The 13,951-nt window shown below is 33.1% G+C and overlaps 1 protein-coding gene across 2 annotated transcripts in view; it reads right to left on the bottom strand.

The window, feature by feature from the left end:
- Positions 1–1,119: 1,119 nt before the first annotated feature.
- The window catches only part of LOC129988676 (nose resistant to fluoxetine protein 6-like), a 103,446-nt gene continuing 90,614 nt past the window's right edge, over positions 1,120–13,951 (bottom strand). For both annotated transcript variants that reach the window (XM_056096947.1, XM_056096948.1), the window contains exons 9-15: positions 13,784–13,949; positions 11,751–11,830; positions 9,881–10,003; positions 9,652–9,772; positions 7,946–8,132; positions 5,826–5,968; positions 1,120–2,569 (exon numbers count right to left, since the gene is read on the bottom strand). In XM_056096947.1, coding sequence (XP_055952922.1) covers positions 2,360–2,569; positions 5,826–5,968; positions 7,946–8,132; positions 9,652–9,772; positions 9,881–10,003; positions 11,751–11,830; positions 13,784–13,949 — 1,030 coding nt within the window. In that variant the 3' untranslated portion in view covers positions 1,120–2,359. The remainder of the gene's footprint in view (positions 2,570–5,825; positions 5,969–7,945; positions 8,133–9,651; positions 9,773–9,880; positions 10,004–11,750; positions 11,831–13,783; positions 13,950–13,951) is intronic.

Genomic DNA, 13,951 nt, shown 5'->3' on the forward strand with positions numbered 1-13,951 from the left:
AGTTTCATGGTAGATCTGTAATTTATTTTCATTCATCAAAATAAATTACAGCATTCATGTGAATTAATTTTGTCCCCTTCAATATGAATGATCTTGTGTTTTTTGCTATCCGCGGTTTGGACGAAGTGACATATGTTGATAATTATGCAGTATTCACATGACACGAGTCAAAATAAAAATGTCTATCAAATGGTCATCATCGGCTGTCGCCTATAGAGTCAAAATGAAGATGTCTGCAGTTTTGAGTCAAATGGTCATCTTAGGCTTTAGCCTATAGATTCATGATGGCGGTTATAGCCATCATCAGGCAACAGCTAAGAAATAATTATAGTATAGTGAGAATATTTGTTATTCAGCTACGAAAAGTTCTTTAATTTACGTAATGTAACGAGTTCCTTTATAACATTGTATGTGGATTATGCTTCTGATAGTCGCATGTTTTTGCACGTTTTTACAGTCATTCTCTGGTCTGAAAACCTTCCGCGTTTTTGCACATGCGTCAGAAGACGTTTATTTCGTCAAAAAATAGGTGAGAGGAAAAATGAAAGTAAGAGATGTTTGCTTCTAAAAATAGGGTGGACTCAGATTATTCGCGGCAGTAGGAAGTGCAATAACTGCTCATTTTTCTGAGCAACATCCCTTAGCGAAGTATAATCTTCGAAAAGTGATATCTGGTTATCCTGAAATGATCAATACATTTCTTGATATATTTTCTGCCGTTAAAGGGTCTAAGACATTATGTCATTAATTTCTAATTACGCAGCAAAATTGCAACTAATGTAGCTTTAATACAAAATAAAATTGCCAGGCTTGATAAAAACCGAAAGAGCGAATAATTTTCAATTTCTACTAAGAAACTACATTATTTTTTAAATTCATTATAAATCAACTGTAATATAGCAGACATTGCTATCGAGTTCTTATGCTTATTTATACTGATCAATTTGTAGATATAAATAGAAATTAAATTTAAAAACTTAAATTTAGTATATTTTTTTACGTTTCACATTATTAATGGCGCCATGTTTTTAAGGAAGATAATTAATCTTTTTTTCATGTCTTTTTGTGCTGCTAATACTGATTTTTACTAGCTGAGGAAAAAGTAAAAAAATCAACAAATATCAAAAGACAACTTCTTTATTGAAAATAAAAACAATATTGATACAAAAATATTATGAAATACTGATGAGCAACAGGAATGTACATTTACAAAGTCCGGCTTTAAAAGTACACACAGTCACGCATTGAACTGAAACGCAGAACACAAATTCAGCACAAACTCCGAGGCGGCAACAGAAATCCTCTAGATAAAAAAGGTTCGTTCAACGAACCAGAGAAATGTGTACAACTTTTTATACATTAAAATAAAATTGATCTATTCTTTAAAAAAACTTATTTGTGCTCAAGACGTTTAAAATGTTTTTTTTTCTAAATACAAAGATGGAATTGCAGATTATGCATTATACATGATAGAGCTTAATCTCCGATAAACGATTATTGGCTCCAAAATAAAGCCGCGTGGTTGAACTTATCAGAGTTTTAGAGCTCTAATAACGACTAAGACTGATTAATCAGTTTTATAAAAACAATAAAAGCGAATAATAATTTGTCCATAGAATAACCTAAATGTAATAAAATTAACTCTTTAGTGGCCGCTCACAGAACGCATGTGATGCTACCGTCGAAAATTGTCTAATATCACACTCTGTGTAATATTAGACTGATGAACGTAAAAAAAAAAAAAAATCATTTGGCTTCTAATTTCGTCGCCTTGTCTTTGATTTTAGGTAATTATTATTTTATTGCCTGTTTATTGTTGTTCTTAAAATTAACACGCAAAGAAATTAAATTTATTATATGATAAGTGCTGTTATTGCTCTTTGTGTATGTTAAAACATGTTAACATACACATAAATAACATTTTCATGAAGTTGCATAAAGTTAAAAAAAAAAAAAATTAAGAATATCGCCAGCCATGACGAAGCTTGACTACGTAGACGTGCAGCCATTTGTTAAATAAATCATTTTAGTAATCATAAAAATACTTATATGGCAAACCAATTTTGCTTATTTGCAAATAGAAAATACAGATTAAAATTTTATTTCTTTTTTTTTATTCTTTATCTTTCTACCCTGCCGAATGAATGAAACCATTCTTTGGCAATCTGCCGGTCGAGGTTCTTGGACCCATGAATGAGCAACGCTGATCAAAATCATGCATGCTAGCATGCAAAAGATTTGTGAGCTTGTTTTGAGGTAGTTTATGTTTTGTACAAAAGATGTGGCAAGGTAATAAATGCGTGTTCTGCTATTTCATCGTGCCGCGTGCGGTCGTGGGTGTGTGATGAGAGAGAGACGTTCAACAGTGACTTTTCTCAGAGTTGTCCTTCCAAGCAGCCGCCTTGTCCATGAACTTAATGGGTTTCTCTCCCTGGTTGTTGGTGAGTGTCTTCACCTTGCAGCGCCGCCGGATCACACTCGTCAGAGACAGGAACGGAGCCTCGAAGAAGATGTGAAGGATGTAAGAAATGATTAAAGTACCTGATACATGATTCAGGACCACGTAGAACTGTAAAAAAAAAATTAAAGACTCGTTAGGTTGAAACTTTAAACAGTCGCATTTATTCGAAAAATTTCTAAAAAATATTCTAAGCATTCCAGAAAATCATTGGAGAATAATAAGCAGATGGATATCGTAAAACATAGAATTATATCGTTTAATGTTAAATAATAATTGGAAATATCATATAACATAATGTGCTTGCTATCTGAAGTATTAGCAAAGATTTAACTAGAGCGTACTTCCTTCGGTGCGGTAATTAGAATTGCCATTGATGGGGGAAAAGTTAGAGTATTCCAAAATTCACACCAATTTTAATTTTGGGCCATAAAGTATTCTCATAAAGAAAGACTGCGTCACAGCTGACAGTTCATGTTGTTGTCGTCATGTCTATGAAAAGGCAGAAAATGAGGAAAGAAAGTGTCAGATACTGTCAAAAGTCTGGAGGGCTACTGCCGCCGGCTTTGGTTCTACAATTCTTGTCCCATCAGGAAGGACCTTCATTCCCTTTTAGTGATTTATTTTTAATCTAACCAGTGTAGTTGTTACATTTCTAGGAAAATCAAAGTCAGTGATTAAAGGGTTCATCTGGCCACAGCGTCCGCTTCTGCAAACGTACTGGTGGAACAAGGTTTCATGCCTATTTGGCCAAAGCATCCGCACACTCATTACCCTTGATGTTTACATGTTCGGTATCCACTGCAGTACATAAGATTTCTTCTTGCAGTACATTTGATCGAGTAAGTCATTTACAATAGAGATAATGTTTGTGTCTCCGTTTCCGATGGCCTCTAAAACCGATTTAGAGTCTGAGAAAACAACCAGCTCTCAGCAAGTTTCATAGCTTGAGAATTAGTCAGGTAAAAAGTTAGGGATTCTTTGACTGCCAAAAGTTCGCTGGTGAAGTTGGAGGCGATCAAAGCTGTGTTAATTTTAAGATTGAATTTTTCACCACGAGGAAGAATAAAGAGGATGCCTGATCCACCTCTGTTGAGGGATTTATCTGAAGAACCGTCGGAGTAAACAACTGTCAGGTTCTCCTGGGAGAGATTTCCTATGGTTTCAAGATCCTTTTGTCTAACGGGGTCCTCTTTTATATTTGATCAGGGTTGAAGCAAGTTCAGATTAAGCTTAGAGTTCGCCGGTGGTGTTCTTGGAAAGAGAATGTGTATCATATATTCAAACTGACAGTTCGTGATCATTGAAAATGTAATGCTACAGAAAGAACAGTATGTTTTCATAGTTGATCAATATTTTAAAAAGAATGAAGATTTGGCAATTGAATTTCGCCATTTCATAGAAAATATGACCAGTTCTATGTTCTACCTGAGAAACATTTCAATTACTGCATGAGTCATTTCTTGGTGCCGTTATTCCCCATCTTAATATCGCTGAATTTTTTAACATGATTGTAAACACGGTGGAATATAGCGACAAAGGTAGTTATCCCCTGGGTGCTAAGAGGTTACAGTTAGTATATATCAAATATTTGAGGTTTTCTATAAAGATGCTTAAATAATGCTTGCTTGCGAGAGACAAAAGAAAGGAAAAACGCTGAATTTTTTTTTCATTCGAGTTTTTGAAATCTAAGGTTAATACCCACAAACCCACGATCACACACGATACACAGCGTGGTATCAACAAAATTCAGTCCCGTTTATGGAAAATGTTTAAATAAAAGAAAGTCCAAAGGTATTTTGTCTTTTATTGTTTTAGTAAATGCTAATTTTAAATTAATTTCAGAAATATAACGAATTATTCACATCTCGCTATGCTTGTCTAACAGATTGCTTCGTTCAGATTATTTTGTTGTAATACTCCGAAATAGGGATCAAGATACGAGTTCCTACCTTTACTTTGTGATCAGATGTTTGCCCAAGACTAGATTCTAAACAAATATTAAATGTCACCTAACAGCTCGAAAAACTAATATGTCCTTCTGCTCGAGCATTTCACCAATAAACTGCATATTGCTTAGCCCTTTAATTGCTATACTTGTTTATTTTGCATACATCGAATTATTGAGAATTTAAAAGTTCAAAACTAAGCAGTTAATGAACATTGTGGTTGGAATAAAAAGTTCGATTCAAATCAACCTCAAATGATCCATAATTAAAAAAAATTGCAATATATTCTCCAAAACAGAAGAAGTCCTCTAATTATGTAGAAGAGAAAATAAAACAGTTAAGAGGCGTAACAGACCTTCAGATAACAACTTACTGCTATGAATTAAATGTTAATTTGTTTCCCAAAATCAATTTTATAGGTAAGCATTGACAGTATAAATTGACCAAGCAAGCTATGAATACTTAAGGCAAAATTTTGGTGTTATTCTTTATTTTTCCAATAATAACTGGTTTTAGGATATGAGTGCTCCACCGTAGGGGTAGATACTCAATCATGGTTATGAGAAGTATCTGATATAATGGTTAGTTATGGTTAGTTAATGGTATGCATCCTGGTGAGTATAGAAATAATGTGTGGGCAGCAACATTACGGATCCCAACCAATTACGGGTCGTGTGTGTGTTTTAGTGGCGCAAGAGCCAACCTTGGCTAAACTGCGATCAATTACGGGTCGTGCATCCTATAAGAAAGGCTGCACCGTGTCCGGTGATGGCTCTTATATTCTCTGTTCCAACTTTAGTTCCCACATATGTTGTTGCGGTGATCTGTCATTGAGATTTATCTACATGTTTTCAGCCTTTGTCGAAGTAGCTGTTTATAGTAATCCAAAATGGCTATATAGAGCAAAACTCACTGAAGTTACATAGAACAACATCTTAATATAAGTAGAAAAATCGCTACATAGATATAATGTGTGGGCAGCAACATTACGGATCCCAATCAATTACGGGTCGTGTGTGTGTTTTAGTGGTTTAGTTTTAGTGGCGCAAGAGCCAACCTTGGCAACCTCATGTTTCAGTGATTAAAACTGGAAAATTAATTTGTCAAATTCTATCAAATGAAAGCGGAGCACAATCTGTAAATAACTTATTAAGGCAGTGGCTATAATTTTTAAAATTCATGTTTGAATAAATTTACTATGTATCTAAAAGCGGCAGTCATTTTAATAAAAATGATTTAAGAACAGCTCAAAATAAGAACAAGATAAAAATCATAAAAACATTTATGGTACAGTCTAATTAACACATAATTTTTAAGCTTACGTTTCTAAAGAACAGTTCAATATGAACACGAATTATGTTTATTCATTGTAGAAATTTGTAAAATCGAGTTTGAAAAGAGAGGCAGAATGTACTCACGAGTTCGAGATCTGTGATGAAGAAGTGCTCCCTCTTGTAGCTCATAACCATATTTATGATGGGTACATGCATGATGTAGGCAATAAAGAAAAGCCGTCCAGTAAAGGCGAACGGACGCCACGACAGCACGTCTCGGAGGCCGGCTATTCGAAAAGAAAATATATATATGATCAAACCGGAAGTATATAAATTTGTTCATTTTATCAAGATAAGACTTCAGATAAATTGTGCAATTATTTCAACGCTAAAAAAATTCATAATTAATACTATTGAGATCGGCATATCAGATTCGAATTTCTTTGAAATAAGAGGAAACAAATTTTATTTTTCTAATTTGTACTTTCATACTCAAACTGATTTAACATAATACTGCCTCGTTTTATTATATATATAAATATTAAAGTTATTTTTAAAATTTATGCTGCATGGAAAGGAAGAAAGTCATCCATCAGATCGCCCTCCAAAGGTGTTTTTTAGGCCTGCTAATGGATTTTTAAGAATTCAAAAAAATTAATCATTTATGATTAATAAAATTTAAAGAATAAATGTTTGAGTGATTACATTTACTATTTAAATTTTAACTTTTCGTTAACTTGCTTTGTTTTTAATTTTCTCACAATTTTGATAAATATTTTCCATATCTTTCAAAAAATAATAAATTTGTAGGGTAAATATATAAAGATGTTTTAATTTTAACTTGTCTTACCTGACTTTACCTGACTTTACATAAATTAAACATATTACTAACATTACATATAATTAGAACTTTTACATACGACTAAACATATACTATTACTAAAACTTTTCCTTGCTCAATTAAGTTTTGATCTACATTTCTTTTCAATAGGAAAGCAAGTAACTTGCAGCATCTCTATTATCCAAATGTATTTAGGATACTAGATCTTGTAATTTACACAGTAAAGTACTAGGTTCAATTAATCTTGGTGATTATGACCTTGGCTATGAAGAAGAATTCCTGCTGGGGTTCCTAGAACTTTCACCTGCCGGGATATTAGTGTATCCTATTTTTGTTAAAATTTGGTTGTTGTTGTCCTGGTCTCCACCCCCTGTTTTTCATGAAATGTTTTCGAAAATTAACTGCCACGTACTTTTCTTCTTCTTGTAAGTGTCCAAATTAGGAATTAGTTTCAATTTAGTACAAAATTTTATCTTTGGCTTTTTAATTTTTTATTTGGATAAATTCTTATTTACCTCCAGGGTTTGTACGCCTTACTTGATCGCATTCCTAACTAAGTGCCTCACATAATGTAAAAAAAAAAAGAAATCTAAAAGTCCCTGCCCTGAAAGCACATATGTACTGGTATGTGACTGGCCCAATGTGAATATCCCAAGTCTGGTGGGTTTGAATTCAATAAAATTGAATTCAGGCGCATCAACCTTGAAATCAAATATAGCGAAGTAATCCCTCGGGTAGTGCAATGTCGTGATGCACTGGCCGGAGCCTTTCAGATTGGCGTGGTGCAATCAGAACCTGTTTGTGTCCCCTTGATCATCAAAGAGTGGCATATGGCACCATGGACTCTATATTAGATTTCTTCGAGAAATCATCTGGGGAGAATCCTGAGTCGTGTGATGACACGCACATTGGAGCGGTCTAGCAGTAGACATGAGTACAAAAATGAATGGTTTCATAAGAAGGCTCAGCACTTTTGTCTAAAATCTCACCAAGGTCACATACAAAGGAGTTTCGAATATGATTCTCGAAAGTGATGTCAAATTCTAAATTCTCCTAACTGAAACATTTGCTGTGCACCTAATACACCCTTTCTGTAGAAGCGCAGGACAAAGAGATTGTACTTCGTAAAATCTTCTTGCCTTTGGATTTTTCGACATTTGACAACAAAATTAACTTCGCTAAGTAACTATTTTCAATTACATTAACTTTTATTTTTAATTGATTGCCCTTTTAGTTTTATGATTGCACTAGCTTTTCTGGGTTGAAAATGGGATTACAAAAAATTAAGTTTGGATAAATAGATGTTGCTCATTTAAGTCAACAGAGTTATTTAAGAACATTTTCTAAGCTTTCTAAAACAGTGCCCTTTTCTTTTATATATAAAGAAATGCATTTAAAAAGATAGACAGGAAGGATGACTCACATGCGTGTCCTGTGATGCAGGCGATTGACACCCACGCGAGGAACACTGCTAGGGCCACCTTACTGAGGGTGATATAGATGGCAGCCACCAAAGGACTAGGCATGACACCCTGTCGCCAGGCGTGTACGGAGCACAGAGCGGCGCTGCAACCGGCCAGAGTAAACAACCACAAAGCCCAGTTCATCTTCTGCAAGAAAATAAAAATACTCTTTAAATTCAATTTAAAAATATTTACATCCATCAGGGAAGTAATTCGCATGGTAAATTACAATTGTCGATAACTGACAGTTGTGCAGATTATTCAGATTGTGCAAAGGATATAAATGTTTTAATCAACCCATTCTATTTCGAAAGACGTAGTTTTTTTTTAGTAATTTACCTTTTTAATTACCTCATTCTACCAAAATACAGAATTCTTTTGTATAAAGATTAATTTTAAAGCGACATGATTAATGGCACATATTTCACACACCCCTATCTTTACTTTCTCATGCAGGAAGTATATAAAGAGAAATTATTGTAATCGTCAAAAACTTTCGAGTCTTGAGATTTTGAATAATCTCCTTATTCCACACCACTCCGAGTGCGAAAACCACGTTTTTGAAGCTGTGCCTGTGCACAGCTTCAAAATTTAATAGCACTTTAAGTCAGAGGCATGACATTTAGTACATGGTCTACTTCGAATTTGCAGATTTCAATCAAATTTTGAATACAATATATTCAGAGGAAGACTGTCCGCCCTTCAGTTTGAATATAAGTTAACATAATAACTACAAAACGAAAAACTAGATAAATGAAATTTGGTACACATACGCATACATTGTGTGTGTGTATGTGTGTAATTCTTAAAAGCAGATGGCAGGTTTGAAGACATTGAAGACACTTTGGATTTTTAAATTCGTTTAGTCCCTCCCGGAAAGGCATAATGTATTTACAAGAAGGTGCGGACAAAACACGTCCGCCACGTGTCGATTAAATACACGTGTTGACCTTTGACAAGGGCAACAGAGACACGTGGAGCTAGATGGCGCATCATTTTTTACAAAGCTTCAGTTGAATTAATTAAAAATTGGAATAGGATCAGGAAATAAGAGAATATTTTAGAATGACTTTGATACGTGCTGAATTAGGCTAAAAGTTTAGAAAATTAATTAGGATTAAATAAAGTTTTAAAATATCATTACATATTTTATATTATATACCTATCAGCTTTTCAGTCAAATTAAAGAAGGTATTGACCGTCTGTCTGCTTGTTTTTTCACAAACATGTAACCAAGATAACTCAAAAACATAATGACTTAAATATATCAAACTTGGTATGTGATCTTGAGGCTACAATTATAGTTCAGTTTCAAATTTAAGAATCAATCGGATGGGGAAAATGCATTTAAAAACAAACTCGATTTTCGGATTCTATTAACCATTTGCCACGATTAATCTCTAAAACACTCTCCAAAGATGACACGATAGATTCAATTAAAACACTAAACTCGCGACCAAAGGTAAATATTTCGTAACTATTGTACGCCAGTGCCATGTAAGGCGGTCTATGGAAAAAAAATCTGTATTAGAGAAAGAAAAAAAAAAGAAAGAAAGTTTTGGTGGAACCAATCTCGCTGGTTAGTCAGAATATCATTTTTAAGGAAAACCATCGAGGTATTGTGAAAAATTTCAATATAGGAAGAAGAACTGGTGACTCTACTCACCTTAGATATCTTCAGATTTGGATAAAGATGTGCAAAGTAGGCCACGAAAACTCCGGAACAGTATAAGGATACATGAGCATAGACGCGTTGATACGTGTGCTCGGCATAGAAATGTCTGTCTCTGCGGATAATAAAAGAAAAGGCCAAACGGTATTAAAAAACTATATAGTTTAAAAACAAAAATATAAATTGCGGTAAATTCAAAGAAACCAACGATAGGCTGACTTACTTGATATGCAGAAATGCAAGGGCTTCAAGAGGTGGCAAGTCATAGTAGACGTTAGTGAGGGCCACTGCTACCAAGCTGGCCACCGCCAGAACCAAATTAACCATAAGGCCTATCTTGGGACGCCTGAAAAATATATAGGAGTTTTCGTATCCTTTATCTGTCAATTTCCCTTAAGTATGTTACAGGATATAAAAATATTATATTTATCTTTATATAAAAATGTTTTATTATTCACCGTCTAAATGGATCGTTTTTACATACTTTTCTTTTTAGAAATCTCTGCCAAAGAACGTTTATGGCATAGAAATTCAATAAAACAGCAATTGTCTAAGTTTTGTGTCATTTTCGGATACAATTTTAAATAATAAAGGTATCTATTTAAAGAATGCTTAAAAACAAAAAGAAGTTTACACTAAAATTTAACTAAACCAAATTCAAGTGTTGTAGCATATATTTTCAGTAGCACAAAAAGGAACAAATATGAATATTCTACTACTGCGTTTTATTTATGCTATATTTCATGGCTTAAATACACTTATTTCCTAATAAGAACTAGATTCTGCACCTATTCTTTTTAAAGAAAAAATTAGAAATGAAAGCGTACATAATTTTATTTGGATTTTTAACTCTCTATCCAGTTACAGGTACAAAAAATACTCCGATTTCACAATGATCATAAATGAGTAAACAGCTTTTCAGGTATTGGTAATTCTCCTTTTATCATTCGAATAATGTTAAAAATATGAAAAGTAATTTTTCATTTAATTTATCTTAATATTAAAATAGAATTTATCTTAATACGCTTAATTCGATCCCGAATATTATTCTAAAGCGAAATATTTTTTTCCGTAATAAACCAAGTAAAACTGGATAATCCGTTCCATTCCAAAACAAATACTGAAACCTACAATGCTATATTGTCTAAAAACATTTATCTTTGGCTACGCTTCAAAATTTGGCGAAATGAGACAACATTATTGTTGAATGAATTTGTAACGCATATAGCTGCTGCCTAATTAATGCTTCTCAATATACGATGCAATAACTTCCCATGCTTTCAGCATCTCTCTTGTTTCACCGGAAGGTTGTTATCTTCTTCTCATGAGACCAAATCTTATTCCCAAATTTTTGCTATGATACAGAATGTAGCGCCATAAGCTCTCCATTAATTATAGATTTATTCTTCCACAGCTCATCGATGTCTTTGCTATCCGATGCCGTCGACAAAATTTCGTCGTCAAAGGCTTCATAGAATTTACTTAAACCCTTCGGAATGGCATTCGAAAACATTATCTGGCCCAAATTACTTCCATGTGGATATAAGGATTATTTTAAACCAAGCTCTCAACACAGACTGGTACCATCTAGTATGGGATGTGGCGATATCTCATCGCCACTTGTTCTGCAAAACATTGCTCGTCAAGAAAGTCATTTTTTTTTAAATTTTACACTTTGAAATTCGGCATGGAAACCAATTGTTATGAGAGATACTCGTTAAACGAAGCATAGCTGTTATTATTTTTAAAAATTTGAAATATTTAGAACTCACGTGTATATATGCACATCGAGTGTAAAAATTTTTGAGCCAATAAAAAGAGTTTGCGGAATTTTTTTTTTAGTTGTTGTTAACATTTTTACATAAGTAATGAGTTGAAAATCTGAAGAAGCTTCCCTTTTGCAATTCAATGTAAAATTTTAAGAAAAGATTATGCGAACTAAAATTGTTTTCTGTATTTTTTCTAAGTTTGCTTTTGTGAATAATAATATGCCGCATTAATCACAACTAAATTAGTTTCCACGCTATATTTTTTTTCTTCGTGAAAATATTAACAAAAATCAAAATTAAATTAATTAACCAAAATATACTCACAGTTTAAGAGGGATGAGGATGAAGACGGCAAGCACGTGCAGCTGAGCATCCACAGCAAACATCCACGTGTGGTCGAGGCACTAAAACGAGAAAGAAATGAACAAATTAAAGAAATTTACGATAATATTCTTCCTCTGAATCATTAGATATCATATCTAATCTAATATATCCTTATTTTTAGTATATTTAACTTCCAGTAGACAACAAAACTTTTAGTGATGATTTATTGTCAGACCGAATGCTAAATTCAGTGATGAAAAAAACATTGTATCAGTTTATGCGAGTCACTAATAATGTTAAATGAGAATTTAAATGAATCAAAAGGACATCACATTCATTCATGTAATTTTTTAGATGTATGTTTGTGCTCAACAAAACCCATTTCGTTAAGAGAAAGATACAATAATAGCAATTTTCAAATTGCCTTTTTTTAATACCCAGTAATCAATTTCAATATACTACTCTTATTATATATACGAATCTACACTAATCAGGGCTCAATAGCTTATTTATAAACTATTAACTATAGACGCATACTTTTACAGGGAAAAATGTTCTAAAGTATATAAAAAATTATATTTTATGTTGTGTGAGTCAATAAATGTATTTCTAAAAAATTACATCTGAATTTTTATACAGAATTTTATTAATTATATTTAGAAACCTTTTCTTGGCCCCAAATATTTTTTTTTAAAGTTTCCCTTTTCTGTGATCGAAATTGACAGAGTGATGAAACTTCCCATTTAATTATTTAAGGTCAATCAAGGTCGCCTTCAGAAAACGTCGTTCTTAAATTGATAGATTTCTCTAGAGCCATTCAATAAAATTATCTAAAATAATAATATTACAAGCTTATAGAGCGGCCAGTTTTAACTCCAGAATTGTAAGGTTTTCTAATTAATTTAAAATATTAAATGATTAGAATACTTTTTTGAACATGATATTTATTGACCTAAACAAAATTAAATATAATTATTGGTATCATTTAGAGTAATTTTCTGGCAGGAAGTGTATGCCTATCTCTAAATCTATATCCAAATGGCTACAATTACACCTTAAAAGGAGTCTTTTTAAAGTATGCTCTTGATGAAAACATAATGTTCTTTGATACTGAAAGTGGCATAGAAAGGTTAACTGTGTTCACTGATTACCAAGACTGTATTAGCAGCGAACACAGCAGAAGCAAATGGCCTCCGGGATATATATATATATATGTGTAATAGTTCTGTTATCTTACTCGGATTTGCTTCTATGGTAGCTTTTTACAACTACCACATTGGGCATCTGTACATTTACCTTGGTAGTCCGCCATTACGCACCTGATTTTCCAGTCATTAAATATTGGACTGACATTCGACGCGTAACAAAACCAAACATTCATTTTTTTCAATTTATGATCAGAAAAGAGGGCACAATTGAACAGAGTTCTCGTTAACTGTCTTGCAAACTAGCATCCGTTACATTCCTAACGAATTAAAACTTCACCACCATGGGTTCTTTAAATACATTTAGTCAGATGTTTTATTCAAAATTAATACTGGATACCCTTGTTGTTGTTTTTATAAAGCTGATTGAATGGTTTTATGAAATCTGTAATCAAAAACTAAAAAATAGGTGAAATTAAACACCTTTTGTAGAATTTATTCCGGATTGTCACGAATTACAGAAAAGAAAAATTTCAAGTGAGTTATTTTTTTTTATAACTGTATAGAGAATATTTAGAATTCAGATTCAAATTGTTTTCCATGCATCACTAAAACTTGAAAGTGATCTCACATGAAATTTCTGTTAGAATTCTGATTCGCTATTTATTATTGTGCTTAGTGAATATTTTTTTCAAAGATGGTCATATTTGAATTATAAATGAACTTTCTTTTGAGGTATGAAGTATCTCGTCTGATATTAATAAATGGACCGCTTTCTACAAAATATAGAAATGTATCACATCATTCTGCACTATGATCCACTTCAACCACTTGCCACTTTGTCAGAATTTATATAATTGTTGATGCACAAAAGATTCTACCCCTTACCACTTTGTCGGAATCCATATAATTGTTGATATACAGCAGATTGTACCACCATCGATCCTTACAGTTGTTGTACACGGGTGTGAGGTGGGAATACCAAGACGGCCCTGATCCCCAGGTGGGCGTGATGATCATGAGAGCAATGGCGAAAGCATATGCTGGAGTGAATCT

This window comes from Argiope bruennichi, chromosome 10, assembly GCF_947563725.1.
Source record: "Argiope bruennichi chromosome 10, qqArgBrue1.1, whole genome shotgun sequence".
NCBI classification, from domain to species: Eukaryota; Metazoa; Arthropoda; class Arachnida; order Araneae; family Araneidae; genus Argiope; species Argiope bruennichi.